The 27,574-nt window shown below is 42.5% G+C and overlaps 1 protein-coding gene across 4 annotated transcripts in view; it reads right to left on the reverse strand.

Annotated features, from left to right (window-relative positions):
- ATRN (attractin) overlaps window positions 1-27,574 on the reverse strand; it is a 158,150-nt gene that overhangs the window by 102,593 nt on the left and 27,983 nt on the right. For all 4 annotated transcript variants that reach the window (XM_087735760.1, XM_087735763.1, XM_087735762.1 and 1 more), the window contains exons 2-7: window positions 21,122-21,205; window positions 17,053-17,166; window positions 7,498-7,626; window positions 5,508-5,713; window positions 3,469-3,637; window positions 2,043-2,133 (exon numbers count right to left, since the gene is read on the reverse strand). In XM_087735760.1, coding sequence (XP_087591886.1) covers window positions 2,043-2,133; window positions 3,469-3,637; window positions 5,508-5,713; window positions 7,498-7,626; window positions 17,053-17,166; window positions 21,122-21,205 — 793 coding nt within the window. The remainder of the gene's footprint in view (window positions 1-2,042; window positions 2,134-3,468; window positions 3,638-5,507; window positions 5,714-7,497; window positions 7,627-17,052; window positions 17,167-21,121; window positions 21,206-27,574) is intronic.

Here is a 27,574-nt window from a genome sequence, read left to right on the forward strand (position 1 = left end):
CTCTCAAGGAGAAACGTATCTCCTTCACCAGTCACATTTGATATGAACCACGACTGCCAGGGTTTGTACCCAAGCCTGTAATGTCAGAATACCTTCAACACACACAATTCACCCTGCGTCAGGGTACGGACGGGAAGGGGTGCATGAGGCAGGATTGACCTTCAGATGACAGACATCAAAATTTAGGTGCCTGTATGCTACCTGAGAGTCTAAATACATATATAAAATATAGTGAAGCCTAGAGAATAATTCAACTGATCAGAGGCAGGGAAGGTGCACCTACGTTTGGGTGAGCTGACTTGCTCTCCAGATTTCACTACCTGTACCGACTAGGTCTATTTTCACTATAAATGGAGCTCAGAGGCTCCCCAAGGCACCCAAAGTTAGGCACCTGAAGTCAGGTGAATTAATAATCAAACTGAATCCCTCCCATAGCTTGCAAATGCAAACAGCAGAAGATAGCCGGGAAGAAAGGCAGAAGTTATGATGGAAACTCCTCTGTGTCTGTACACTAAAAGCTTTGTCTTCCAAGTTAATGCACTGACAAAGGACCCTTTGGAAAGAAGGGAGTCAGGATAGTCAGACAGCGTTTTATTAATCATCCTGTAAGAGCTAAGTTCCAAAACTCTATCCAGTTTCCTTTGTGGGTTTCTCCAGGCATCTTGGAGTCAGTCATGAATCCACCAAAGTGTGTAGTGGAGCCCTGTTTCCCTACTGACAAGGCAGTAACCTTGGAAAGGGAAATTCTCTACCATAGCTGGTGCCTCTTGGGAAATTCCCAAGAACCACTGCCCATCACGGATGGTAAACCCACTTATAGAACCATAGAACCGTTTAGGTTGGAAAAGACCCTTAAGATCATCGAGTCCAACCGTTAACCCAGCACTGCCAAGGCCACCACTAAACCATGTCCCTAAGCACCACGTCTACCCGGCTTTTAAATACCTCCAGGGATGGGGACCCAACCCTTCCCTGGGCAGCCTGGTCCAATGCTCAACAACCCTTTTGGCGAAGAAATTTTTCCTAATATCCAACCTAAACCTGCCCTGGTGTAGCTTGAGGCCGTTTCCTCTCATCCTATCACTTGTTACTGGGGAGAAGAGACCGACCCCCACCTCACTTAGCGAGCGATAAGGTCTCCCCTCAGCCTCCTTTTCTGCAGGCTAAACAACCCCAGTTCCCTCAGCCGCTTCTCATAAGACCTGTGCTCTAGACCCTTCACCAGCTTCATTGCTCTTCTTTGGATGCGATCCCTCTTTTGGATCGTACCCTACTTTTGAACAGTGATTTGCAGAATGTGCATCGAGCCCTCGCAGGCAGGGATTTCCATCCTTCTCAGGTTCTTCAAGTGTCCTGTTTGTCAATAGTGCTGTGTGGAGTTTTTCCAGTGTTTATAACTATGCTTTATATAGGCTTGCATTGTGACAAGCTAATTAACATTCCAAAACCAACGGTCAGTAAAGGATTAGCTCATTTCCTTTTCAAAGACTTTGCCATTCTGCTCTCACGTGCCCTGCACCCACAGCAAGGCGTGCAGGTGAGAAATGAGGTAAGAAACAGTCAAATCCACCTGCCATTTCAGATATTGGAAGAACAGATTCACGGGTCTACTGCAGAAGCAGAGCAGGCTCCAAAAATCCCTAATTACCTAGCTCTAGTATGGCGCCTTGGACAACGGAGCTCATACAAATATTATATGTGGTCTACACAAAAGGCAGTTGGGGAACCAGCTGAACTCCAACAAACTCTAGCCGTCGGGCATGTCTTGCAAGCACAGACAGTAAGAAGGAAATAACGGACTCGCTGACCTCAGTCAGCTCTAAAATCTCTGAGAAAAGGGCAAAGAAGGAACACACAAGCAAAGGAACTACAGGCTTCCCAGGGCACCAGTCCAAGGACTCCCTGGAGTACAATTACACAGAGAGGGACATCCATGGACAAGCCTTCGAAGGAGAAATGCTTCTCTCAAAGCAAGACTGATCTGTGGAAAGGGGTGGGCGTAGGGGGAGAAGAGGGAGGTGAGGCTGCAGCACTGAACTTACCTTATGTAATGCCAACGAATGACCATATCTCATCTCTACTGAGTTCACAGTGTTGTCCAGTGGAAGCCACTGTTCAGAAATAAGATCATACCTGTATAATAAAAATTGAATTAATTTCCCAAGAAGTCGATATCAAAGTTAAGAAAATTATTGCTCGTCCTTTCCAGGATTTGTGGGAAATTATTTTATTTAACAAAAGTCCTAGATACCAAGATTTCAGCATGCACAAAGCATGCACAGACTACTTATGGATTAAAAAAAATCCAGTCAAGCCTGCTCTGTTACTTAACGTCCACGTACTGATTTGCTTTACCCTGAGTTTTCTTTCCCATGCAAAACCAAGAGCTAATGCCTTGTCTATTAAGCTAGGACAACTTACACCACATGATCCACTCAAAAGAGCAGAAAAACTTTACGCTAAGCTCAGATAAGTTCCAACTACTTGATAAAAAAAAAAACTGCCAGTGTTTAAAAGGCATTTTTTAATTACGTCTTTGTCATTCAAGCGTACTTTTTCTGTGAACTTGAAAGAAGATAAACTCGTTGCCCTGAAAACAGCCTGTGACTTTTCAGATAAAAGAATGAACTATGCTCGCCGGGCTTGCAGCCTTGTAAGATAAAATCATCTCACAAAGCGTTCAATGAAGCCATAGGGTATCTGTTGAAAAATCAGGCACGACTTTGAAAGAGTAAATTGTGGAAGTAATCAGCAACTATTCTATGATTAAGTGTGCATTTTCAGCTCTTCTTTAACTTCCCCTACAAGAACTATTACCTCCGGACATGAGGGCAGAACACACAGCTCTCGCTTAGGTCCATGAAAGCAAGGTATGGAAAAAAATCCAGCTTTTGCCTAAATACTATGAAGCTCAAGAGGAAGCCTGAAATGTTTTCTACGGGGAATTTCCGTCAGGTACACAATTATTATTTGATATCTTAGTTACTGTTAAATCTCCTCAACTAAATGTCATCATCCTAAATGCCACTCCCTGTTTGGTATCCCATCCACTGTGCACAAACACGCACAGCAATCATTCATTACGGAGCCCAACAGTCTGAAGTCACACAGATATAACATAAAGAAGGGCTAGTAACAGGGAAGCAAAACTATCCTCTCTGAATACGAGGCCAGATATAATTTAGAAGCTAGCCTACAAATATATAGTGAATAGTTCAATGCTGTCAGAAGCAGATGAATCAAAATTTCACTGAACATCAGGAACCTTACGCTTTTTCTTTTCCAAAATTAGCACGCCTTACCAGCTTTCTCCCACATCTGCAATGTGAGTCTAAGTTTTTATTACTGCTGTTTTCCCCTGGAGATGGAGCGTAGGCCAAAGCACAGCATGTCAGATGGCATTTTCTAAAAATAATCCTCAAATCTAAGTTCCTCTACTTAGACTTTATTATCCAGGTTTATACTCACGCTAAAACCTTCTGAGAGTCAGAATGATTGAAGACATAGCCTCCAACAATCCACATTTTATTGTCATGGATTATGGTTTTGTGAGATGCTCTAGGAAGTTTTGGAAGAGAGTATTCCTCCCGGGTCCAAAACGACTGGTTTGCAGGAACGGGAATTGAACAGCCAGGACCTGGGAAAATAAGGTTTAAAAATTAAGTGAGTTTTTTCCAAAGCCTGTGTTTCAGCTAGAGGTCAGTGTCCTGCACCACAGCTGACAAAGATGGTGCGCGGCCAGGTAAGAGGTGAAAGCTGTGATCCTCGTTTCCTTGCCCACACCAGCAATCTGTGATGGACCTGGTGTGCGATCTCCCAACCGTAACACCACGTACTTCAAATTTAAAATCGTTTCCAGAACTAAAAAGTAGTTCCAGACTGGATGAATTAGTGATGCAGCAGAGCAGACACTCTGCTCCGTTCTCCCCCACTGTGGTTATAGGGGTCACAGCGCAGACCCCTTCCCACTCCACACCAAGAGGGAACCTTCCAGCACTGACCTAGCCGCCACGTGCCCACAGAAGCCCCAACACCACCTGTGAAAGCTTCAGGAGACCTGCTCAGCAGCAGGCTACAAAACCCCAAGGGTCTATGGCTATCTTTCCCTCTTTTCATTCCTCTCCTTCTCAGCAACACATTTTTGTGAATTGTTCACTTCTTATTTTTTTCCTCTATTTCTGCTGCTCTTAAACCAACTTTTTCACTGCCAGGCTTCCCTTCACAGTTCCCCATGGTGTGGCAGAACAGGAACAGCAAGCGGCAAGGTCTCAGCAAAGTAAAAAAGCCGCATGGATGCTCTCCCTTCTTCTCAGTGGCGACCATCCACACGCACAGGGTTACCACAGACAACAGAGAGCACAGAACCTGCTGAAGAGGCTCAAGCCTCGAAAAGGGAATAGTTTTATCAGGACAGCCGTTAGGCAGTCATAAAAGTGAATCACTGTGTCACAGAGTTATGGTTTTGACTGGAAGAGACAGCATCTGCTCGTTCTTGACGAGTTCCTACCAGCAATAATCTCCAGTTCAGGAAAGCAGACCGGAGTCTGGTTTATCACCCTTGAAAAACTCCTGGTTTCTGAGGTAGTGACCATTTTCAGATGTAAAAAAGCTTCAGAGTAAGAAAGGGGAGAGCAGCTTGCATCTCATTCTGCTATGGTTTGTTCTGGGGCTTTTGGGGTTTTTTGGTGCGTTGTTTTGGTTAGGTTTTTTTTTTTCCCCTTTACACTAACCTGCTACAGAAATGACAGACAGGGAAAAAAGAGGTGTAGGCTAAAAACTGAGCAAACAGAAGCCCACCTTTGCTGTCAGTGCACAACCAGACTCCAGAAAAGCACCAGGGAAGCACTGCACTGCATAAGGGGATGTGGTCTTCCAGCCCTGACGTACATGACCTGTGGCTGGTTTTATACCCGACAGGCAGACATGCTAGCCTCTGTGCTGGACGCATTCTCCTTAGGATGCTCATTTTACTAACCCAGATTCTTTCCACAGCACCTAACACACTGCCTGATCTTCCAGCATAGCTCAGTGGTGGTAGCAGGTGCCCCCAGTGCTGTAGCTGGTTGCATTTCACATAAGACTAATTCTTCCACATGAGTGTATCTTTGCAAAGGAAACGTTTGCATTTGGTCCAAACTGTTGCTAAGACTGACACAGCTGACAAGCTTACGTGGACATGAGAACAAGGCATTTTGTGTGTTCAAACAGGTTAACTACTGCCAGCAGGCTCAAATTTGCTTTACGTGCACAGGGACGAGGTTTAAAGGTTTCATCCGATGCCTGCACACAACAGGTTGGTACTGCTTTGTATGGCAGCATAGTTGCTTTCAGTTGCATTAGTTACAAATGAAGTGTGACCTTTTGATATGAAAAGTTAGATACTCTGTTCCTACTCAAAATGCTAATACTTTTCAAGCAGAACCTTCTCAAATACTCCTAATTAAACTGCAAGAGCCATACATAGAGAAGGCATCCAAGAGCCTCTCCATATTCATCAGGAGACTTACCTTGCCAGCCTGCAGAGCACAGACATGCCTTGGTATCATTAAAGTTACAAAACCCTCTCTCGGGCGCCCCGCAATCATCTGTGCAGTAGGGAATATCACAGGCTTCTCCCTTCCAGTATTTGGCACATTCGCATTCAAGAGCATTGCTGCTGTTATTGAGCTTGCACTCTCCTCGGCCGGAGCAATTATTGGGACACATATTGAAACTGCGAACATCAGGGAAAGAAGGTTTGTCAGTAATGAAGCAGACTCCCAGGCCCGTACCTCTTATTAGCGAATACAAGAGTGATGTTGAACAAAAGTTAATACAGCTGTTAGCACACAAACCAAGGAGAGCCGCTCACCTAGGACCTGACGTGATGGACCTGCAGAGATTTGTTCTCACTTAATGAGATAAACTTACAAACTCCTCTGAAAAATTATCAATATGGTTTTTAGCCATTTGTAATGCAAATGAATTGCCTTAAAACGCCCAACAGCAAGCAAAGAATTTAATCAGCGCTTAAGGCTTTTGTGGTGTCTGTGCAATTTATATTTAAACTACTCACAATTAAGTGCTATTCTGGGATCTGCTTACCAAGGGAACATGCTCGAGATGATTCGCAAGCCAAAGATGTGCCTGTTTTGAATCATTTCTGATTTTATATCATCTGCAATGTAGCGGAGGCAAAACTAGATACATCCTTGGTGAAGACCCAAATTCAGAGACCCTACGCATTTCCAAATTCCAGTTTTTGCCAGTGTATCAACCAGGATAACTGGCAGATGGGGATTACCACCCAATATTCTCACTGTCATGCGACAGGTGGAGTCACTGGCTCCAAGACCATAATTTCACAAGTGTTTGTCGAGTACCTATCCCCAGCAGCAACTATAAAGGCTGTTAAACTGAAAAGAAATAAATACACCCTTTTATCGACTCTCTGCAAAAATGTTAGGAGGAAACCTAGCAACCAGAACACACAGAAGAAACAAAACACAAAAACAGCACTTGAAAATTGTTTGAAATGATCAAGAAAGTGAAGAGTTAAAGAAATACTATAATATCTTCAAGGAACTTAAAAAAGGCAGGTTATTCTTCACGAGAAGGTCTCTGTGGTATTGCAATAGCGCAATACCCACAGCTGGCAGCAGATGGTGTGATGGTTTATGGGATCAGCCAGAGCTCTGAAAATGCTACTGCTTCAGCTGCTGTTTCACATAACTTTGCAAAGGCTCCTCATTTTCCTCTAGAGCTTTCAAGGGGTGCTGGATGCCCCCGATTTTTCAAAGAATCCACTGTATATTTAAGTGCTCAATAAGGATGAAAGCACCAAGACTAGTATTCAAAAACTAAGCACATCATTTTAAGGAAAACTTTCAGTTTTGCAAAACGTCAGTCAGGACTGGGGATTTTGCAGCTGATTTTTTTGAAAGAGAGATGAGAACTTCTGCAAGTTACACAGAAAGCACCCACATATAATATTTAAAATATGAACCAAAGAACATAACGAAACCATCCCAGACTAAAAAGGAGCCAGATTAAGCAACTTGATCCCAGGACTGAATAAGAAAGAGCATCGCAAAGAAAACTGCTTGAGGATCCTCAAGAGTAGGTACAGTCCAGTGTCCCGAGTGAGACGTGTCTGCTTATGCAAAAGCGCATTTGTGCAGAAGTAGCTCTGCAGAACGCGTAAGAGCGCACACATGCACAAAATGCATCAATTCCGGTTGACTGAATATGATCAAATAAGTCTAACAACATAAAATAAATAATATGTCTTTTTGAGCAAACATTTGCCCACGCTTACAATTGACAACTGAAGTTAATGCTGAGCACATTACAGTTATTAGCCGTTGCAAGGGTATAATAAAGATAAAAATCTAAATTCCAGTACCTACTCATAATTACATGCTTCAATAGCAAATGCTTATTTCAAGACAAAGCTGAGAAAAGAGGAAACCTCCTTTTGCTCAACCTGCAACATCACTCTGGAGTGGTACTACTTACTTGTATGTGATGTTAAACCCGGTTAAGTTATAGGCAGCATCACTGAAGAAATGCAGAAGAGCATATCCAGAAGTAGCTACAACTTCTGGTACTGTTTCATTGCTATCTTTCTCAGGAACAATAAGACCACTGAAAAAAAAAAAAACAAAACAACAATGGTAGCAGTTAAATAAAAGAGAGCAAAACAACAATAGTAAATGCATCAGTGTTAATAAAACGATTGAAACTCAAGGTATTTATTTGAATCTATTTGCAGTATAATGAACTTGTGTAAAGTAACGATCATTCTCATAGCGCAGTGTTATCAGATTGTTTTTCTTCAACGGAACTCCTTAAATATTCGAAAGAAAACGTCTTGACATTGTGAGTATGCATATTCAACCAACCCTCAAAACAACCCCATTCTCAAAGGCGCAAGAACCCTCAAGATTCTCTCAGAAAGAGAAAACCACATTCTTCAGGGACCAGTTTATCAAACCCTTATTAAAGCTCTTGCTTGGCTTAATTACCTGCAATACGGTGACCAGGTTACTGACCAAGGAGTGCAGACAAACTGGGATACTGAGGCTATCGAGAGTAGCATTACTGCTGCCCTCAACGCGCACAACTTTGGTCTACAAGAAGGCATGGCTGCAGAAAGGAATGCAAACAGAAAACCCTGAAGTAATCAACTTGGCTCTTCTGAAGGATAAATGCATATTAAAAGTGTTTAACCTGAGTAAACCCGAAGCTGCCTAGAATTCTAGTTATTCTTACTGAAAGCCTACTTTCCCTCCCTTATTTTTCTGCCGTCATTTAAACAGGACCCATTCTTAAAACAAGGTGGCATGTTTGAAAACGGAAATTAGTGTGTCCCAAAAGCACAAAACCTGCTGTACCAAGCCAAACTAAAGGCCTGCAGAGCCCCATATTTCCTCCTGACTAGGGGCTACAGCAAATGCTTGGGAAAGACTCTGACAAATAAAGCAAGGACGGAGCATATTGGCGATGTGTTATCCAGCTTCCAGAAACCCACAGTTCAGGCGCTTTGACCTGGAGAATGCACCCAAGACAGCACATTTTAAATAAACCATTCATCCGTGCTTCTATCTAATTCCTTTCTCAACCGCTTATACGCTTTTCACCTGGAAAATCTGCAGCAGGGAGGTCAATTTAACTCTGCAATGGTAGAGAACGGACCTCCTACGCTTACTTTCCATCTGCTGCCCGGTCATCCGCCGATGCCTCTTGGGCTTTTCCTCTATGAGAAATGAGTACAATCACCCTTACTCACCATCTTCCTGCCATCCGCTCTTTCATAAAGTTCTGTCCGACTCATCACATCCACGTTTGTTGTCTTTTCTGTCCCAAAAGGCTATCCCGCTCGCTATTCCCACCTCATTCATTGCTTCACGCTTCTGGTCGCCTCTGGCTGTTTCTCTACACCGTTCCAGGTTCTGCTAGATCCTCCAGCCTTTTAGTTTTCCAGGGGTGGTGGAGAGAAGGGTGGATGGTGGGCAAGACTATTTACAGTATTTGAGATTGGACACAGTACAGATTTATATAATGATCTGCCAAAATACCTGGAGTAAGCTGGAAAGGAGGCTAAATGTCTCTTGAAGGGAGTAACTACTACCTATTTACCTATTGCACAAAGTAGTTTATTCTTCTTTAACAGAAGGCTGACAACAACAAAACAAAGAAGTCAATTCCTCCCTCATACAGAAGACATAAGAGGAAGCATAAATTTGAAGTCTATTGAATTTTTTTTTTAAAGCCTTTATCTAAACAAAGCACATTGTCTACCACCACCTATTCATAGTCAGCTGTTATTTTCTTGTAGAGAACCGTCTTTCCCCGAGCCTCAGTCCTATTTTCAAAGGCTAGGTCAAAGCTTTTTGACGAGCAGCGACGCCAAACCCCCGAGCGGAGCATGTCGGGCAGGGATCCGAAGGCAGCTCCGGGGCTGCAGGCAGGCAGCAGCTCTCCTGGGAAAGCAGCCCAGCCTGGTTTTGTGCCCTGCGACTTCTGAATATCCAAGGGCACCACTGACTAAAAAGCAACCACGAAAAGAATTTTTCCCCCTGAAAAGAACTTACTTTTCCTCTTTTCAGATCTGTTCGGAACAGAAAGCAAATGCATTTGAAGACAGTTCCCCAGGACAGGGTAAATGAGTTTCTGCACCCGAGGAAAACACTCACAGCTATCCACAGCAACCCATTCACATCGCCTGTAAAGCGCTTTTTTGTGACCTGAATTTTTCTGTCCCCGCGATACAATACAATGGTGTGCTCGAAGAATAACGCGGACACCCAGTGATCCTTTCCAAAAGCTTTCGCTATAGATGTTGGGGGTGTTTGCACCAAGAGTAGCAGATGAACGTGTTACCTATGGCGGAGTAAATCCACAAACTGTACAACAGCCCTTCCCGCGCAACAACTCTTATTGAGGACAAAAAGATATCCTTCATTTTACCAACATGCCATAAAAATGCAGTAACCTGACCCCGTGTTTTGGCTAAACAACTCCAGCACATTTGCAGATATCCAGCTCGGTAAATATTTCCTTGTGAGAAAGCCAATTATTTTTTCTTCTTTCAGATCTCAAGGATATGGGATTAAAAGGCAAAATTCGCTGCCTTTTTCTTTGTGTGTCAGAGGTGCCTGTCTCATTCTAAAATTCGAGACTTCTGATCTGAAGATGATCTCTCCCAAAAGACCGTCTCCTGAAAAATCAAAGAACAAATAGCCTAATAAACTTCTCCTTGCTATTTGGTTCGTAATTTCCCTTTGTAATGCAAACTGTAGGATGGTATGTCTCTGCCACAAGAAAACAGACATCTGAATATAATTCAGGGTAGGGCAAACTACAGCTCAGGGACAGGTGAAAATTCCTTTGTTCTGATTTATTTTTCTCCAGTCTTATTCTTGCAGCACTTATCCCTGATATTACAGGGCAATCTAACTGGAAAGCCCTGGAACGGGGAGAACAACGGCAGCAAAGAATAAAAAGTGCAGAGTGAATAGCGGTAGTGAGAGAAGACAAAATCCTCCCCAGTGACCCCTCCTAATAAAAGGACTGGCACAGGGCAATTATTTGTTTTCTCTTAGAAATGTCTATTTTGGGATTTGTTTGGGAAGAACACAGGTACCACCATAGCAGATGCTCTCACCACAGCTCCCGCTTGCTCCTTTCCATCTTTTTCTGATGACTCGTATGTAAATATACTAAAGAGGACGTTATCCCACCTACACATGTTTAAAACAGTCTGATGAAACTTAATAGATTGTAATTTCGTTCAGAAAAAGCCATGAAGAGAACACAACGATAACGGCCTTGAAAGGTCGAACCTCGAAAACCGTGAATAAATTGGTGTGTGCACAGCATCATTTGGAATAAACCAGCACAAACAGAATTTCCATTATCTGCCATGAAAAGAAAAATCCAATAGGCAGAATCAGAATGATAAAGCATTATGCAAAACTTCCTTTAAACTACAACCCAGAATCTCTGAGAGACTCGACTCTGGCCAAGATTAGCCTATTTCACAATGTACCGCTTCTAGTTCTTTTTATAAGGTTTCAAAACATTTCGTAATCATCACTACTCCAAAGCAAATACATACTCCTACTCAGCTAAGCTGTCCAACGACACTATTTCTTAGGTGTTGAAAGGCAAAACCTCTGTTTTGCCCTGAAACAACTTCTCTTTTCTGCGCGCTGGATTTGCAGAGTCAGTGGCAAGAGTGAAAAACAACGTCCAGGAGACCCGACTTCTCTATCGCCCTGCACACACCGCCTGCCTTGCTCCCCCCCCTGCACCACAGAAAAACGGGAATTATTTAAAACGAAGGCCATCTCCTCTATTACTTTTCCTTGATTTGCTATGCAAGCGTCACGGTGGTGGGGTATTCATCATTTTCTCCTGAGACACAACCCGTCAGTGTGGCAGACATCAAAAGCGTAAGGCGCTACTGAGCAGAAAAGAGTCAAAAAGCAAGGAGGTGGGAGCCACGGGAAGAAAGGGGGAAAATACAGAGTACAGATCACAGAGAAGTAAAAGGATAAAGGTGATACCAAAACATTGGTAGTACATTGGATTCTCAATCTACCGAAATGCAAAGAGAAACCATTCTCTTCTCCTAATTTTTAAATACTTTGACCCATCTGGACACACATGTATACAAAATGACACCATTTCTCCCTTCTTAAAAAACGGTCCGCGCCCATCACCATACTCACAATTACAAGAGTAAAAATAAAAAAACAAACAAACCAAAAATAGAAATTACAAGAATAAAAATAAACAAAAAAAAAAACCCAAACCAAAAATAGAAATTACAAGAGACTAAAAATAAATCAAGGCCAAAAAACACAGGAGGGGGGGTGCAAATAAGGAGCCATCTCAAACTGATTTTCTTAAAGGAAAAGCTAAGATTCTTGTGCAGCAAGATGACTCCCAAACCCAGACTTTCAAGGAAACAAAGCAATGGCAATTACACTTATAAAAATAAAATAAAAAAAGACTCATTATTGAGAGCTGGCAACACCCTAAAGTAGAATTTTTCTTGCAGCCCTCGTCCCTCGCTGCAGCACAGACAGACCCAGCTGCTGCGGCACCAGCACAGGGCAGGCTGCCGGCCCGCGGAGCCCTCCGACCAAGGGGGTTGCCCCAAAAACCTCCTTGGTTCGTACCCGATCCTCTTCCTTCCAGAGCCAGCGGAAACCCTAAACATATTAAAACATTAAACATTAAAATGTGTCCCATGAGCCATTCAGTAATTTTTAATGATTATACCACACGGTGTGATTGTAAAAGCCATTATTTCAAGAGAACACGGACTGAAAAGCCTCAAAAGAAATAACACCTTTTTTGCCATTACAGTGAAGAACAACTTTAAAAGTTAAAAAATTATTTTACTGTCTAGTCTTGAAGAGACAGCCCATGCTACTGGCCATGGTGCCAATGCCTTTCCATTTTTTAAAACCTAAAGTCTACCGCCTGTTTAATACCTGTGAAGCTCAGTACAGGATATTTGAATTCATGAAAAGAAAAAAAAAAAAAAAAAAACCACACCAAAATCTTATTCTTCAGTCCATCAGAAACAGTTTAAGAGAAAAGAACTGAGAAAGGGAAGAACTGAAGAAACTTTCTGCTCTAAACCTCCTTTATAGGCCTCGATTTAACTCGGAGGATTTATCCTTTCAAAACTCTAAAATGGAAACACTCTTCGTCCATCTTGTCAAATTGATTTGATGTTTTTGGAGGGGACTGCAGATTTAGCGAACACAAGCAATTTTGATACCATGCATTTACATTTCTCTAAGAAATCCGACTTTCTACCACAAAGCCGTTTTGATTAACCAATTCTCGCGCATTCGAAGGATCGGTCGGCTCGCTGACACCTCACGAGTCAACGTAAACATGGGAACATCATTCAGCAGGTACGTTTCCAGCAAAATCCCAAATACGTTTGCTCCTCACCTTATACTGATTTTTTTTTTTTTTTTAAATCAATACTCTAAAAGTTATTGTGGATCCAAAGAAAACAAATAGAGCAAAATAATAAATATTTGGACAACAGGCCACTAGAACAAAAAGTCAACTGGACTGCTCCATGAGCTGCGTGTGTGCATGCCGACCAGGCCGCAGAATAAAAACTGATTTGGGAGGTGATGGTTGATGATGTGCTGAGTGCCAGCTCCATCAGAGGAGGGCGAGAACATTGATAGGCAAAAACCTGGTTACGCACACGAGTGAAGGTCACCCAACGCATGCTTTGAAGCAAACAAAGCAATACAACTTAAGCATTAAACTGTCCCTTCGTCTTCTTTATAGAGTCACAGCACGGTTTGGGTTGGAAGGGACCTTTAAAGGCCATCCAGTCCAACCCCCCTGCCATGAGCAGGGACACCTTCAACCAGATCAGGTTGCTCAGAGCCGCGTCCAACCTGGCCTTGAACGTTTCCAGGGATGGGGCATCCACCACCTCTCTGAGCAACCTTTACGCAGAGCACGTACACCCGCAGTTCGTTCTCTGCCTATATGTGCCGGAGGCAAGGACCGCTTCTTCCTAGAAGTCTATATAACATCAGCACTAAGTTGATTAGCTCCTCTGGATACTCTCGTAACACAAATAGCACCGACTCACCGTGGTTTGTACCTTTCCCTGTGTAATTAATCCCTGTTAGTAACCCCCCTGCTGATATCAGCTGATCATTTGCTCTAAGCAATGTAAGACAAGTCGATGGGGAAGGGTAAGCAGGGTTTGCAGGTTAGTTCGGAAGGGTACTGAAGACTAAGCAGAAGAAAGACAGCCTTTGCGTGTGCCCAAGGCAGCAATGTGGGCTACAATTTCTGGCAAAGAACTGAGGGAGTACAAAATAGAGAGGGGACAACCATACGATGCATGAGGAGTGGTGGAAGGAGTGAGGTTTGTTTAGCCTGGAGGAGAGAGAGCTGACGATGGGGAGAAATCTAATTGGTGCCTTCAACCACCTAAGGAGAGATTACAGAGGAGATGGCACCAGACATCAAAGGACACAAAGGACACAAAGGACATGAAGCGACAGACACAAGCTGCAGCAAAGGAAGTTCTGATTTGATATTAGTAGATGATGGTTGGTTTGTTTGTTTGTTTTTAATATATTTTTTTTTTCTTAACCATGACCATGATCAAGCGCTGGACCACTGGCCCAGAGGATCAATGAGATCTCTATCCTTAAGAGAAATTCACAATTTGACTGGGCAAGGTCTTGAGCAAGGACCTGGTCCCACTCTGAAGCTGGCCTTGCTTTGAGTGAGGGATCAGACCAGGGTCCCTTCCAACCCAACTCACCCCACGTTCTGTGCCTAGACTCAAATTTGGGTGTGCAAGTGCCATAATTCACCTTCAAGTAATGAAAGGAAGGTGAGCTGCTCCTGTTTGCTGAGGGTCCGAGAGCTCACGTGGAGGCACCGCAGAGCAGCCAGCTCAGCCAGCAACCGTGGGCTGGCCGCTGCCACCACGACCATCCATCGGGCACCCGCTGGCGACCGCGAGGCCCTTCTGAGTGGTCTCACCCCCAGCGCCAAGCGCAGAGCCGTGGCCAAAGGTCTTGCAAAAGAACGATTGTTTCTGAAGAGGAAAACACCCCCGCCGACCAGCGCAAAATGAAAATAAAGGTGCAAAAGCAGCTCCAGTAAATGTTTAACACGGAGTAAAGTTAAAAACACAACCAACAAAGTTCACGGGTGGCGAGTGCAGTTTATCTGCTTCAGATTTCTTCATTCTGTGCAGACAAACGCTGGATTTCTATTTCCTCCATGTTCTTTCATCGCATGTTTGAAGCGGCACATTTATACAGTCTCATGTTGCCTATGATCACAACTATAAACCAGCAAAGATATTTTTAACCCAGCTTAATAGAAAAAAAGCTTAATGTACTGGACCGGGCGGCCCTGGGGGCACTCGGCCCACGAGGAGTTTAGTAAACAGTTTACGCAGACACTTGCACTGTGTAAATGTTTGCGTTATGCAAATATTTATCACAGTTAAAAATTGATAAAACCAATTTAAAGTTTCTCCATAGTGCAGTGTCGAGGATTTCCAAGATCATCTTATGATATTCAGGGTAAATACCATATTGTGAACAAACATAAGCGAGCATCAGAAGGTCAAGAAAACAAGATCAGAGCAGTGAAGGAAGCGAGGGCTCAGACAACTGCTGCGAAAAGCCAGGGAGGTAGCAAAAACTGAGCTTTAGAGAGGGAGGAATTATCAACAAACTTGAAAGTTTACAGTGTTCAACTGTACAAAGCTCAATCTTGCAAATCCCCTGGCACGGTGCAAAAATAGTGAAGAGTGAAATATGGTTATGGTTAATATTAAAATGTAACGTAAGCCAAGACAAAGAGATAAAATATGAACACTGCTCATGAAAAATTCTAGTGCATTTGTTTTTCTATCAGAGAAAGGTATTTTTCAACGGATGTTTTTTGCACTTCATCAAAATTAGAAGCATCTGCTATTTCCTGAACAACACAGCTCACTGCTAATGAAGACAAAACTCAAATGTCACCTGAGGAAGCAATTAAAAAAATAATTGAATTTTTTTCCTACCTCAAAAATGTTATTGTATTAAGCTCACGCTTGCTTGTCCTCAGGCACAGACTTCCTAGTGATTTACAGATGACTTTAAAGTCTGAACCATAATTGTTAATGCTGCGAACTACTTATAACCTCAATTTAAAAACCCTATTAATTTTTGGAAAACACACAAGAAACTGGAGGCACAAATCATGATCATTTCACCTTTTCAACAGCGTATTAAAAATTAGCTCGATTAGAGCAAAATGACTATGAGTCAAGATGACATTTCTTCCTCCTTCTGCATATCAATTCAGTGCATGATACCGGGAGAGGGCTTCCAGGTTGCACCTCCAGGTTTTTGGAGGTTTTTAGGAGAGAGAAGGTTTCTTCTTCTTCAGATACGGTGAGAATAACATAATAATTCATTTCTGTCCCCTGTTTCGACCTCAGGTTAGTCTGAAGGTTTACAGGAAGCATTCTTTCACTACAAAACAACTCTGCATTTTCAGCTGAAGACCAAAAAAAAAAAAAAAGTGGTGTTTTTAATTTTTTTTATCAACTTTTTGTTCCTATGCTGATCTTCTCTCATAGAGATTACAAGGATTTTTTACAACAAACATGAAGTATTTTTAGAACTTCATTTCACAAATGAAAGGAAGCACAGCAGAAGGTTAATTCTGGAAACAGTCGATCAGCCACTTGGAACAAGCAGAGTCCAAAGGGAACCATTAGTTTTTCCATACACAACTTGGGATTATTTTTCTAATTTCAGCTAAAAGAATAGAAAAGATAAGGTGGTGCTTGTTGCTGCAAGACTGAAGTACATAAATGCACAAGTTATATTTAGGTCTCTTCGTGAAATGTCGACTGTTAGCCAGCATCCACAAATTGGTCTCTCACCACAGATGAGCCAAATACCAGTCATCCATCAGAAGAACAGATATTTTTACACATTTTTACAAAGCTGTCTGACCCATCGTTGTTGTTTCTGAGCATGTTCCAAAGAGTTTAAAAATTTGAAGTTTAAGGTACAGAAGGATATACATAGTTCTACGAGACCTATATATCTGCAACATTGATTAATTGGCTTTTGCCTTCTGTCAGCATTGACATACCATGAGTTAAGCTTAAGTCACGTCGAAACCTAGTAAATGGGGCAGTTTTCTACTTTAGAAGGAGCCTGCATGCCAAATCATTTCAAGCTCAACCAGATGACAATGATTTTTTTTGTCTCTCAAATAATCAGGATTTGGAAATGAAAACATAATACTTACAGGCTACAGTGTAGTAACCTGATTTGTTCATTGTAAAAGCAGAAACAACTCCTTAATTGTTTATGCTGACGACGATTGCACAAAAGGACACTTGCTTATGTGCTGTATTTGCAGTATTATATATTTAGATTAGTGGAACATATTTATACTGCTAGAAGCCACATTTGATTCAGGCTCCAAGTGAAAGAAATATCATTGCGTACAGTTAGATTCTTACCGAGGGGAACTTACCTAAAGGCTGCCAGTAAGGGAGCGTAAATTGAATCTCCGTCATACACATACAAATGGTCCCAACTGCACTCTGTGGCAAAGTGATTGAATCGAAGCCTGAGGATTGTGTTTGGCCTGTAAAAAAATAATAATAAATAAAAGATTTGTAATTAGCTACTCCACACACATGGCAAAGTCCCTCCAACAAACTCCTCCGGCATGAAGCTCCTCTCTAAACAAGACTAAAACTGAATGACTTAGTGTAACTGTAGATGCATCAAACATGCTGTGGCTTTCTTTTTTGGTGTGCACGCTCCCCTGGTATTAAGCAACAGATTCTTTATGGTCAGAAAAAACTGTGTCCTTAAACCTTTCCCCACCACCAACGGCAGAAATTGAAGAGCAGGCACTGCCAGCCCTCTGCTCTTCACCAGTACTGACTCCCCTAATGACAGGGCTTTGCTGGGGTAAGCATGGAAAATCTGCACGGACAATACATTCACATGTAGATGTGGCACTTGGAGACATGGTTTAGTGGTGGACTTGGCAGCGTTAGGTTTACAGTTGGACTCGATGATCTTAAAGGCCTTTTCCAACCTCAACGATTCTATGAAGAATCACAGCCACCATCAGGGAACTAACCAGAGCTATTTTTCTTGTTCAAGGGATTTTCTGCAGATCGATATGATTATGATGGCCTGAGATTATTTACTTGCCCAGAAGCTGGGAGAAATCCTTCTTCAGTTACTTTACGACTTGTGCAGTACTGCAAGATGGCCCCCCTGAGGGAAGCCCCACCAAACTGGAAATTGGAAATAAGCCTTAGTGGGTGCTAACTAAAGAAATTCTCAGTCTTGCTCTCCACCTTCTGGGAGCTGGAGAAAACAGGTCAAGAGAATGGAGAGGAGACCCATCTTCTACAGGACAGGAGGCCCTGGGGCTTTAGCTTTTGCCAAAAGGAAGGTCTTTGGTCATTACGTGGATTGTCAAGACGCAGTAACCACTCACTGCCCCTTATTCCTTACAAATGTTAACCAGGTTGCCTGACTTTCTTCTGGAGATGCGTTACAAAAAACAATGGGACCGGTTGAGAATGAATGAGCTGGAAGTCCTGGGAAGAGACTTGCTGCCTTCCACCTAAATGCAGCGGGCCCAGCACACCCTGATGTTAACACCACCGGTCAACAAGAGCCTGCTCTGTTGACTTATTAAGTCAAGAGAAGACCATCAAGGGGCCTGATCTTCTGAGATGTATCAGCAGGAAAAAGGTTTTATTTAGTTGATGTGGGGATGGAAACAGTAGTTCAGACACCAAAACACACCAGCATTTCTTTCACTCCATACACAAAAGATGCCTACAAAGCCATAACCAAGTAATGTACATTTAAATACCATTAGTTTCATGGCTAATACGTAAAGATACATCTAAAGAGAATTACACAGAAGCTACAGCAGATATCTAACTTAAGGCTCAAGTCTAGGAGGGTGAAAACAGCACTAACATTGTGCTTGGACCCTGAGATAAAGAGAGAGTGAATCTATAGCAGCACTGCTTTTTCCTACCCGCAGCTGTAGCTGTTGAAAGGATAGATGCAAGTGATTAGGATCTCTTCAACAGCATTGCCCTTGGGTTCAGATTAAATCCTCATTCATCCTAATCAAATAAATTAATAAAATGTCAGCTTGCCACAGAGCCCTTCCTTCCCACAGAAGGGGTATTCTTTAGGGAGTTATTCTGCAAAAGAATATTTTTTGACAGCACAATGATCTACTCCAGGCCTTTGGAAAAAGAGCAGCAGGTCTCAAGGATAATGTCTTGCTTAAAGAAAAGGTACAAAGAGTACTCATCGTTTCAAACCTGAGCAGCCTATGAAATTGTAGGGGGTTTGTTTCTATTTTAATGGTCTGACAGCTGTAGAGCAGAAAGAAATACTTAATCAATAAAAGCTTTAGACCAAGAACAAAAAGAAAGAGATTATCTTTGCTACAGCTAACGACTCATTAACAGACAGCACTCATTTGCAGAATCGCAAGGCACATGGCTACAGGTTCTGCCTCAGATGGGATCCTCGGGCTGGCCAGATCTTCTCTGCCTTGCTTCGTGCTCCTGGGGAAACATTAAAAGCACATCCCCGGGATGAGGACACAGCACAGACACCAGCCAAGAAGAGTCAGGAACAGTGCAAAAAGGAAATGAGTACAGTAAGGAACACATGGCTTATTTTACATCTGAATTTATCTAGCGTCTTCAATTGCACACTTGGATTGTACCTTTACTTGCTAACCTCAAAAGCCCTCCACATACGGGTACGCTAGCAATGAGGTGAGGGCACTCAGCAGAATTTAACGGCTTTGCAGATGCTGTTTTCCAAGTCCAGATCTCTCTGGGAATTTCACATTTGGCAGAGAGCTCGGGCTCTTTTCACAAGGGTGCATATTTCAGCTGTTTTAATCAGCATGATTATCTCCTTTCTGTTTGCCACCATCCTCTGACAGCAGGGTACGAACAATCAGAAGTGGAAAAAGGACACCGACATAAATGCCTGGCTACAGAAGGAGAAGGAACATTTTTGTACACCTCTTTACAGCAAGTAAGATCTCGCTTCAAACCCCACGAAGTGATAGTTGTCTAGGAAGCCTCTCCGTACTAGCAAACAGAGGCTGAAGGAGCTATTATGGTGACATTATCAGGGACCCATGAGCAGCATTTCGCTTCTGATAAAAACATGAGTCACATAATCCTTTAGAAAAAGAAGTTATGAGGGTTAAGCTGGCTGTACTGGAATTGCTGAAGCTCTTTTGTCTGTAATAACATTCTTGCAAAACATTTTTTAATTATTTGTAATTCCAAACTGTCTGCAGTTGTATTTTTATTACCTACAAAAATTAAGAGGTGTTGCCACTTATAACATCTAACTTTTGATCTTAACCACATTAAAGAGCTGGGCTCCTTATATAGTTAATAGTGAGTGGCAGGCTCCCAAATTCAGTGTTCTGGGTGGCTCCCCAGAACAGCTTAGCTCTTACCTTTGAGTATCCTGGGAGCTTAGGTATTTAGGTTACTCATCCAAAATAAGCGTCTGAAGTAGATGAAGTGAATACCAACTCCCCCCTACTCATCAGACTCCCAAACACAGAGAGAGGACTAAAGAAAAAAGTGTACCCTGGGCTTTTAGTAAGTTCTGATCCTCCAAGATGCCAAAGACTTCAGCTTCCAGGCGTTCAAGGCAAGCGAAATCATTCGTGCTCTCACATGACTTCTTCCCATTCACAAACCTCTCTACTTACAGATTCAGGGAACAGTATGGAATGTGACTTAACGCATAAGCTGTTAACTCACAGCATCATAACAGACCATGCAAAGTTTTAGAGACTATACAAATCGATTTTACAGTCCTGGTGTCAGCCTGGTATTATGCAAAACATATTTCAACAAGTCAGATGCTCTGAACTGCTGCACCATCAATCAGATGACAGCCAGAGGATACGAACTAAACAGGCTCCTCCTAAAATCTCTGCAAGAAATCACCCTAAGCAATATCAAGATCAAATACAGGAAGGGTAGAGAAACGAGGGGAAGAGGTCTAAGGGACTCCTTGCAGTTTAGAAGACCTTTGCAAAAATGTCAACAGTCCCTCTGAAGTCCTCACGGCCTAGTGAATAAATAAGTATCTGAACTGCATCATTACAGAAGCTGGTTCTTCACGAACAAGAGCTTTAACAGAGTTTGCTCTATTTTTTTCATACTGCCAAAAACTCCCATACATAGTGAATCCCAAGCTTCTGAATGGCCCGCTATGGTAAAAGTGAAATAATTTTTAGTACTTTATTTATTTACACAGATGAATTTATTCTCATTTTTCACGTGCGGTTTCAATGGAAAGGGTATTTCACACAGGAAACTTCAAATTCAGAAGTCAGTTTGGAGGGCTCAGTTGCATAAAAAACCTTATTTACCAAGAATACCTACGTGCTGCCCTTAAGAAGAGCAAAAAAAGAATCACGAGATCTAAAAATACTCAATGCAGATAAACCTCACTTAAAAGTCACAATAAGCAGCACTAAAACCCAAGATGTTTACTACACTCACCTTCCTTCAATGAGCCAGGTGCATTTTGTTTTGTATTTGTAATTTCCAGGCCCATCCGTGACATACCCTGAGGGTCCAGTGAGCCTGTAAATAAAAAACACAGACAAGCATTAGTCTCCAATGGTATTAAACATTCATAAAGCATTTCCTAAATTTAGAAGATCCATCATTAGATTTTTATTTACTCAAGAGCCACTACAAACAAACCAACAAAGCCATCGGTCAGTTGGGATTCTCCTGTTAAACTCTCTGTACATGCTTTCTGATGATTGTCTTGAGAGAACGAGGGTTAAGAGTGATGTTTTCTCTAACAAATTGATGGTATTGTTTCAAATCAGCACCCTAGGAAAAGAAGAGACCTTCCTCCACAAACAAAGACTAATACACAGACTAATACCAAACAGCCAGCAAAAGGAGTTCCCTAACACAAAAGCTAAAGTTACTCCTAAACTATTTATTTATACAAACTACACAATTCTTGCAAGAAATTCAGATGAAGTCGACGGTGAAACCTCTCACCCGTTCTGTATTTGACTCCTCACAAACTCCTTGACGGCCTCCTGAAGGGAGGACTGATCCCCGTAACCCTCTAGTGTAAAATAAGACCTGAATTCCTCACGCACCCCGGGCTGCGTAACTCTGGACAACTCCGGAGCACGGCAGTTCCAGGCATCCCCCACCGTCGGTAGCATGTTCCCATCCCCATGTCATCTCATGTCAAGTGATCGAAGCCAAAGAGCTAAGTGGTCCCCGCTGCTGGGACCGTGCCAGGACTACCCTACATCCTCCTTGCACCTTTAAATAGGTGGTGACAGCCGGAGCAAGAGACTCTGGAGAAGGATGAAAAAGCAGCCAGTACAGTCGGAGTCATTCATCCCAGGGCACTCAATGAACGCCAGCACTTAAAACCATTAAAAATTCAAGATGCCACTGATAGAGAGAAGGGAACAAAGCCAGCAAAGGACTCGGCTTTGTCAACATCTGCAAAATACTGTAGAATGCAAATTCTGGACAACTGCATTTGTCTAGACACTGCTTGCAGGGATGTCCAAACGAGGAGCAGCAAACCCAGTCTGGAGCTCAGAAGGGTGTTTTGATGAAAAGTTCGCGACAGATTTCAGAACTACGCTTAACCCTTTGTTGTGGTACGAAGGAAATCGATATTCATGCTCATTACTTGTAATGCTTATTACTTGTAATCAGCACGAATACAGGTACTGGAAAGAGTGAGCAGCACCATGCAAAACCTGCTTTCACGTTTCCACTGCTCCTACTCAAAATGTGACGACCAAACACATCTGCATTGTAAGAGAAAATGAAGGTAGCAATCTACTGGCTGCAGCTGTAACTTCTCCCTTCCATAGATTTAAGAGGTATGCTTTCTTCAGAGACCATGGACAACAGAGAAGGCAATGACACTTCTTCAAGGCTAAGGGAGACGGATCTAGCAGGATTTTGGAGCAGGGGATCTGATCCATCGCTTAGGCTCCCAAAAAACAGGCACTGAGATTCTGCATCTTCTGCCTTAGCACAGCGACTGGGAGGAGCACGCATGGGCAGAAGACAAAACCAAGAGCCAGACTGTTCGGATACACACTCTCGTCTCATATGCATTAGTCAAAATATTCCAGATTGGTTTTAACAAATAGCTGCAGTACAGCAGAAACAGTTGAAAATAAATTACCAGGGAAGGATGACATCAAATGGAAGCAGCACCTGAAGATGCCCAAACCCCAGGTTCGGGCAGAGCACACACTGGCACCTGAAACAGGATTCCTGCCTGGGGAGGTTACAGACTCCATCGTCAGCACGTGGCGGGAGCAAAATTAAATCGTCCTACTTAAAACACAGTTTCAGGAAAACAAAAACACTCTGCAAAATCACATTTGGCAGAAGAGAGGAGGAAGCAAGACCAAAAGTTCCCAAAAATGCTAACTTGGAACTTTTTGTTGTGTCTTTTCCTAGTGATCTGTTAATGTTATCATCTAATCTTTTTAAAATATTTTGACTGAGTCAAAATGGTTTTCCAGAATCTTTTCCACAGAACACTTTCAAGGTTCCGCTCTGATTCAAATTAAAAAGGCAAAAAACAGAGATTTCAAAAACCACCTTCCTCTTCCTCCATGTTAAGTTATCATAATACTTTTCAACCTCAGAAATTTAGCTTAAGGTTTTTAAAAGCCAGTTACTGAAGTTGTGCAGGAGATCTACCTTTAAGCAAGTGAAGAAACAACTCCAATTTTCAGGAGCACAGTAAGCATCCATACCTTCTACGGAGACACAGGTAGATGCAGATGTAGATAAATAAACACACACACACACACACATATACATATACACTTTTTAAGGCTTCAACATCTTTGAAAATTCAAATTACTTATCTACTGACCAGGAATTTGCAAAAACAGATGAAAATTCCAAGTTGTAGGCAATAACTTCTAGACTTTTTGTCTAAAAATGCATCCTTTTGAAAATAGTATCTGTGGAAAAGCTAGGAATCAAACTATATCGACACTTCAATGCTGACAGCACTTTGCATGCAACCAAGAGTAAACAGACTCTGGCAACCTGAGCAAGTCTCACAAGCTAAAAACAACCTTATGCAATCTGCCAAGCTCTCAAAGAGCCTCTGCTCAGAAAACTCTTTGAACAATTTTCTCTGGAAACAATTACATTCACCACAAAAACACTATCAAGAGTGATGGGGAAAAACAAAAGTAATAATCCTGTTAGTAATGTAGCCCCAGCCATGTCGCATCTCGGGGGGGGGAAGTGTATTTCGACATCAACATAATTGAATCATATTTCAGCAACGTAAAAACAAAACACAGGATTTCGTTTTAAAAAGTAACCAATGTCAAATTTCCTTGATATGCTACTAGTTAAATACTTATCTGTAAGTTACTCAGACTCCTTACTAAGCTTTAGAAGCTGCTGACATTACGAACAAATACAGGATATTAAAATAATCAAGAGTTGAAGTCTCTGGAAGCAAAAGAAATAGGAACTGTGTCCTTATCCCGCGTACTGCCTGGCACAGGCAGGGCATTAGCAGATCCACATTACTCTGTAAACACTCTCGCAGAGACATGCTGCAAGGCAGACAGAAATAAATACTAAGCACTAAAAGCAAACTGAAGCTGGAATTTTATCTTTACATTCAATACAGAAAGCTAAACGGATCTCCCAGCTCTAGTTAAAAAAAAAAAAACAAACAAACAAAAAAAAAAAAAACACACCCAAACCAAACCAACCCCCTTGTCCTCTCCAACTCGGTCCTGTTTGCACCATACGTGACGGTGCCTCGTTCGGTACTGGTGGGCACTGATAACCAGGACATGTCCTACACAATGTTTTGGCTTTTTCTGTGAGCAAAGGCTCAAGAAGGGAGTATATGAGTAACTCAAGGAGGAAAAACACTCCAGGAGCGCAGTAACTCCCCTATGAGGACAGGCTGAGAGAGTTGGGGTTGCTTAGCCTAGAGAAGAGAAGGCTCTGGGGAGACCTTATAGCAGCCTTCCAGTAGTTAAAGTGGGCCTGCAGGATAGATGGGGAGGGATGCTTTATCAGGGAGTGCAGTGACAAGGCGACGGGTAACGGTTTTAAACTGAAAGAGGGTAGATATTAGATATTGGAAAGAAATTCTTTACTGTGAGGGTGGTGAGGCACTGGCACAGGTTGCCCAGAGAAGCTGTGGATGCCCCATCCCTGGCAGTGTTCAAGGCCAGGCTGGACTTTGAGGGCTTTGAGCAACCTGGTCTGGTGGAAGGTGTCCCTGCCCATGGCAGGGGGGTTGGAACCAGATGACCTTTGAAGGTCCCTTCCAACCCAAACCACTCTATAATTCTGTTTTCATGACATGCACTAGGCTATGCGTTAGAACTACTCTCACAGTGTACCCCCTGCATAACCTGCTGCCAACGCCACCAGGCTCCGAGGTCTTTTGCCCTCCTAAATGCTTTGTGCATATTTATAATTTTATCACTCAGATACAAAAATCAGATTCCATAAAGTATGGAAAGGTATCGATTCCCATCTGTCTTTCCTAACTTGGCAGTACGTGATGCTACTCTACAAGAAGCACTTCTGTACTACTTGGGTGCACATCTACTAGTGTACTACACATCTACTACTGTATTACAACTGCAAGGAGCAGTTGTGATACTCTAAGAAAACAAAAAAGCAAGGTCCCTCAAGTATTCTCTGCGATGCATAAACACACCTACATGCAGGTGGAAAAACATACACAAAGCATAGGTAACCCTTTTAGCACCTACAAATCTGCAATATTGACTTTAAAACCTCCAGGGTGGAAAAACAATTGCAAGGATCTGTTTACAAAACTGATATTTGAAAATATATATGTATACTCATGTGAATGTACACACTACTTAAAGCTTGTTTCAGACACTACCTGGTGGCAAGGATCATGCACAGCTGGTGTAAATTTTTCACGGGTTTTCAAGTGGACTGCAATATTTAAGAATCAAAGGGAAAAATGGAGTTAGGGAGCTGAATCTGCAACGCAGGTATTCAAAAGGCTCCAACTTTGAGTGCTGCCTATTTCAGCTTTTTGTAAGACAAAGACAAAAGGGAAGCAATGAAAAGGACGAAGATCTCACAAAAGAGAGCCTGCTTCAAAGAGAAATATTTCTATGTAAAAGAATTCTGTGTATTTAGCTACTCCCCTCTAGTTCTGGGAGCTCCCGAAAAGCACAACGCCAACACAAGAAAAACCAGACAGCAAGCAATGGCATCTCCTGGGTAAAAAGCCAGATCTGAGTATTGGAGCACACCAGATAAATCCATGTGTTTTTAATAATAACACAAGTAATACTAGCAGCGTGTATTTTTCAAATACAAATTAGTACACACTGACAAAGTTCCTACGGAGACATGAACTGCACAACTAGGCGAAGACTCAAAGCTGTTATCTAATTACCATCTAATAAATCCGAAGCAATCCTCTTGCTAACAGCTGAGTACAAAAAGTCACAAACTCGAGAGCAGCTTGTAACTTAGGACTAAATAATTTTGTGGCACTTATTTCCAAAGTATCGTATTATTAAAGGCACACTATGTGCTGGCAACGAGGTGTTGAATATATTTATTTTCATCAGGAGTACAAAAGGGAAAATGCAGATTGCCTTTTCTTCATTACTCACCAGAAAAGGTAAGCAGGTCGGTCTGGTTTATAAAATACATTAAACCTTCACCTCTAAGAGGTCATGAGTGGATCTCAAAATTGGTTTGTATTGCTGTAAGACTGCAGTGACACTTATAACACCAGAGAAGACCTATCGGCATATCGTCTGGAGAGTTTTAGCACAGCCTTTCCACTAAAAAAAAAAAAAAAAAAAAAAAGGAAAAAACCCCAAACAAACCCCAAACCCAATTGTTCATCCTAATTTTGAAGTTGCTAAATCGAGAGACCAATGCAAACACTGAGTTTTCCTCCTCTCTCCCCTTTCCTTCCCAAGCCTTGCTGCTGCCTCCAGCACACCACAATTAAAAGCCATTGTTGCGGGTAAATCTGAAGTTGAAGCCAATAAAGAAAGGGCTGTTACAGCCTATTGCCAGAACAATGGCATTCTCGCCTAAATCGATTAACAATTTAGCTTTGTTCATTTTCTCAATAAACCACTGACGTTAAAGGATATATCCTTCGAGGGTTTGCTGTCAGCAAATGCCCTAATTTATAGGCATGGAATAGTGATCAGCCACATAGGGGAGGAGAGAGGCTGATAAACAACATCTATGCATGTATTTCATTAATTTCTAATGCAGAACAGCTAAATCCCCTCTTCTGCCAGCTAGGTGCCACACCACAGGTACAGCTGGGAAGACAGAATCAATTACATGCCAGGTCTCACACAGATGAAGGTAATGGCATTACTGCAAAATCAAGTTTGATGAGGATTTAACCTATGCAGCAACAGGTACCTAACCAAAGACTCTGAACTGCTCTGGGTGTACAGAGACACTCCTCCCACGTCCAAAGCCTCCCGTGCAACCGAGATAAGAGAGTCCTCAAGATGAGTAAACTCAAGCGAAAGTCGCTGCTGCCACCGTAATCCCAGAAGTGTCATATCTGAGCACCTTAACTCAACAACTACGGCTGCAAAGTCACCGCTTGTTCATCCCGATGCTATTTCAGTTACTGCTCCGCGGTGCTATCGCGCTTGTTACTGCATCGGCTTGAAGACAGCTCTCCTCTGTGACTTCCAAAACTCCGGGGTAAGAGCTTCTGGACGGTGCTACCCCTCTCTTCAAGAAGAAACCCAGCTCATGTCCTCCTCCCCTGGGGGGCGGTGGGTTGACACATGATCTGAAGAAAGGTCCCAACCTCAACAGGGACACTCCTTAACAGTTCCAGCAAAAAGCACTCAAGCAATTCCCATCAAGCCACGAGCTGCACAATGTGGAGGTGAAGGTACCTCCGGGTAGTTTGCT

This window comes from Nipponia nippon, unplaced genomic scaffold (assembly GCF_047370975.1).
Source record: "Nipponia nippon isolate SJK-2023a ecotype South Korea unplaced genomic scaffold, ASM4737097v1 scaffold_6, whole genome shotgun sequence".
Taxonomy (NCBI): domain Eukaryota; kingdom Metazoa; phylum Chordata; class Aves; order Pelecaniformes; family Threskiornithidae; genus Nipponia; species Nipponia nippon.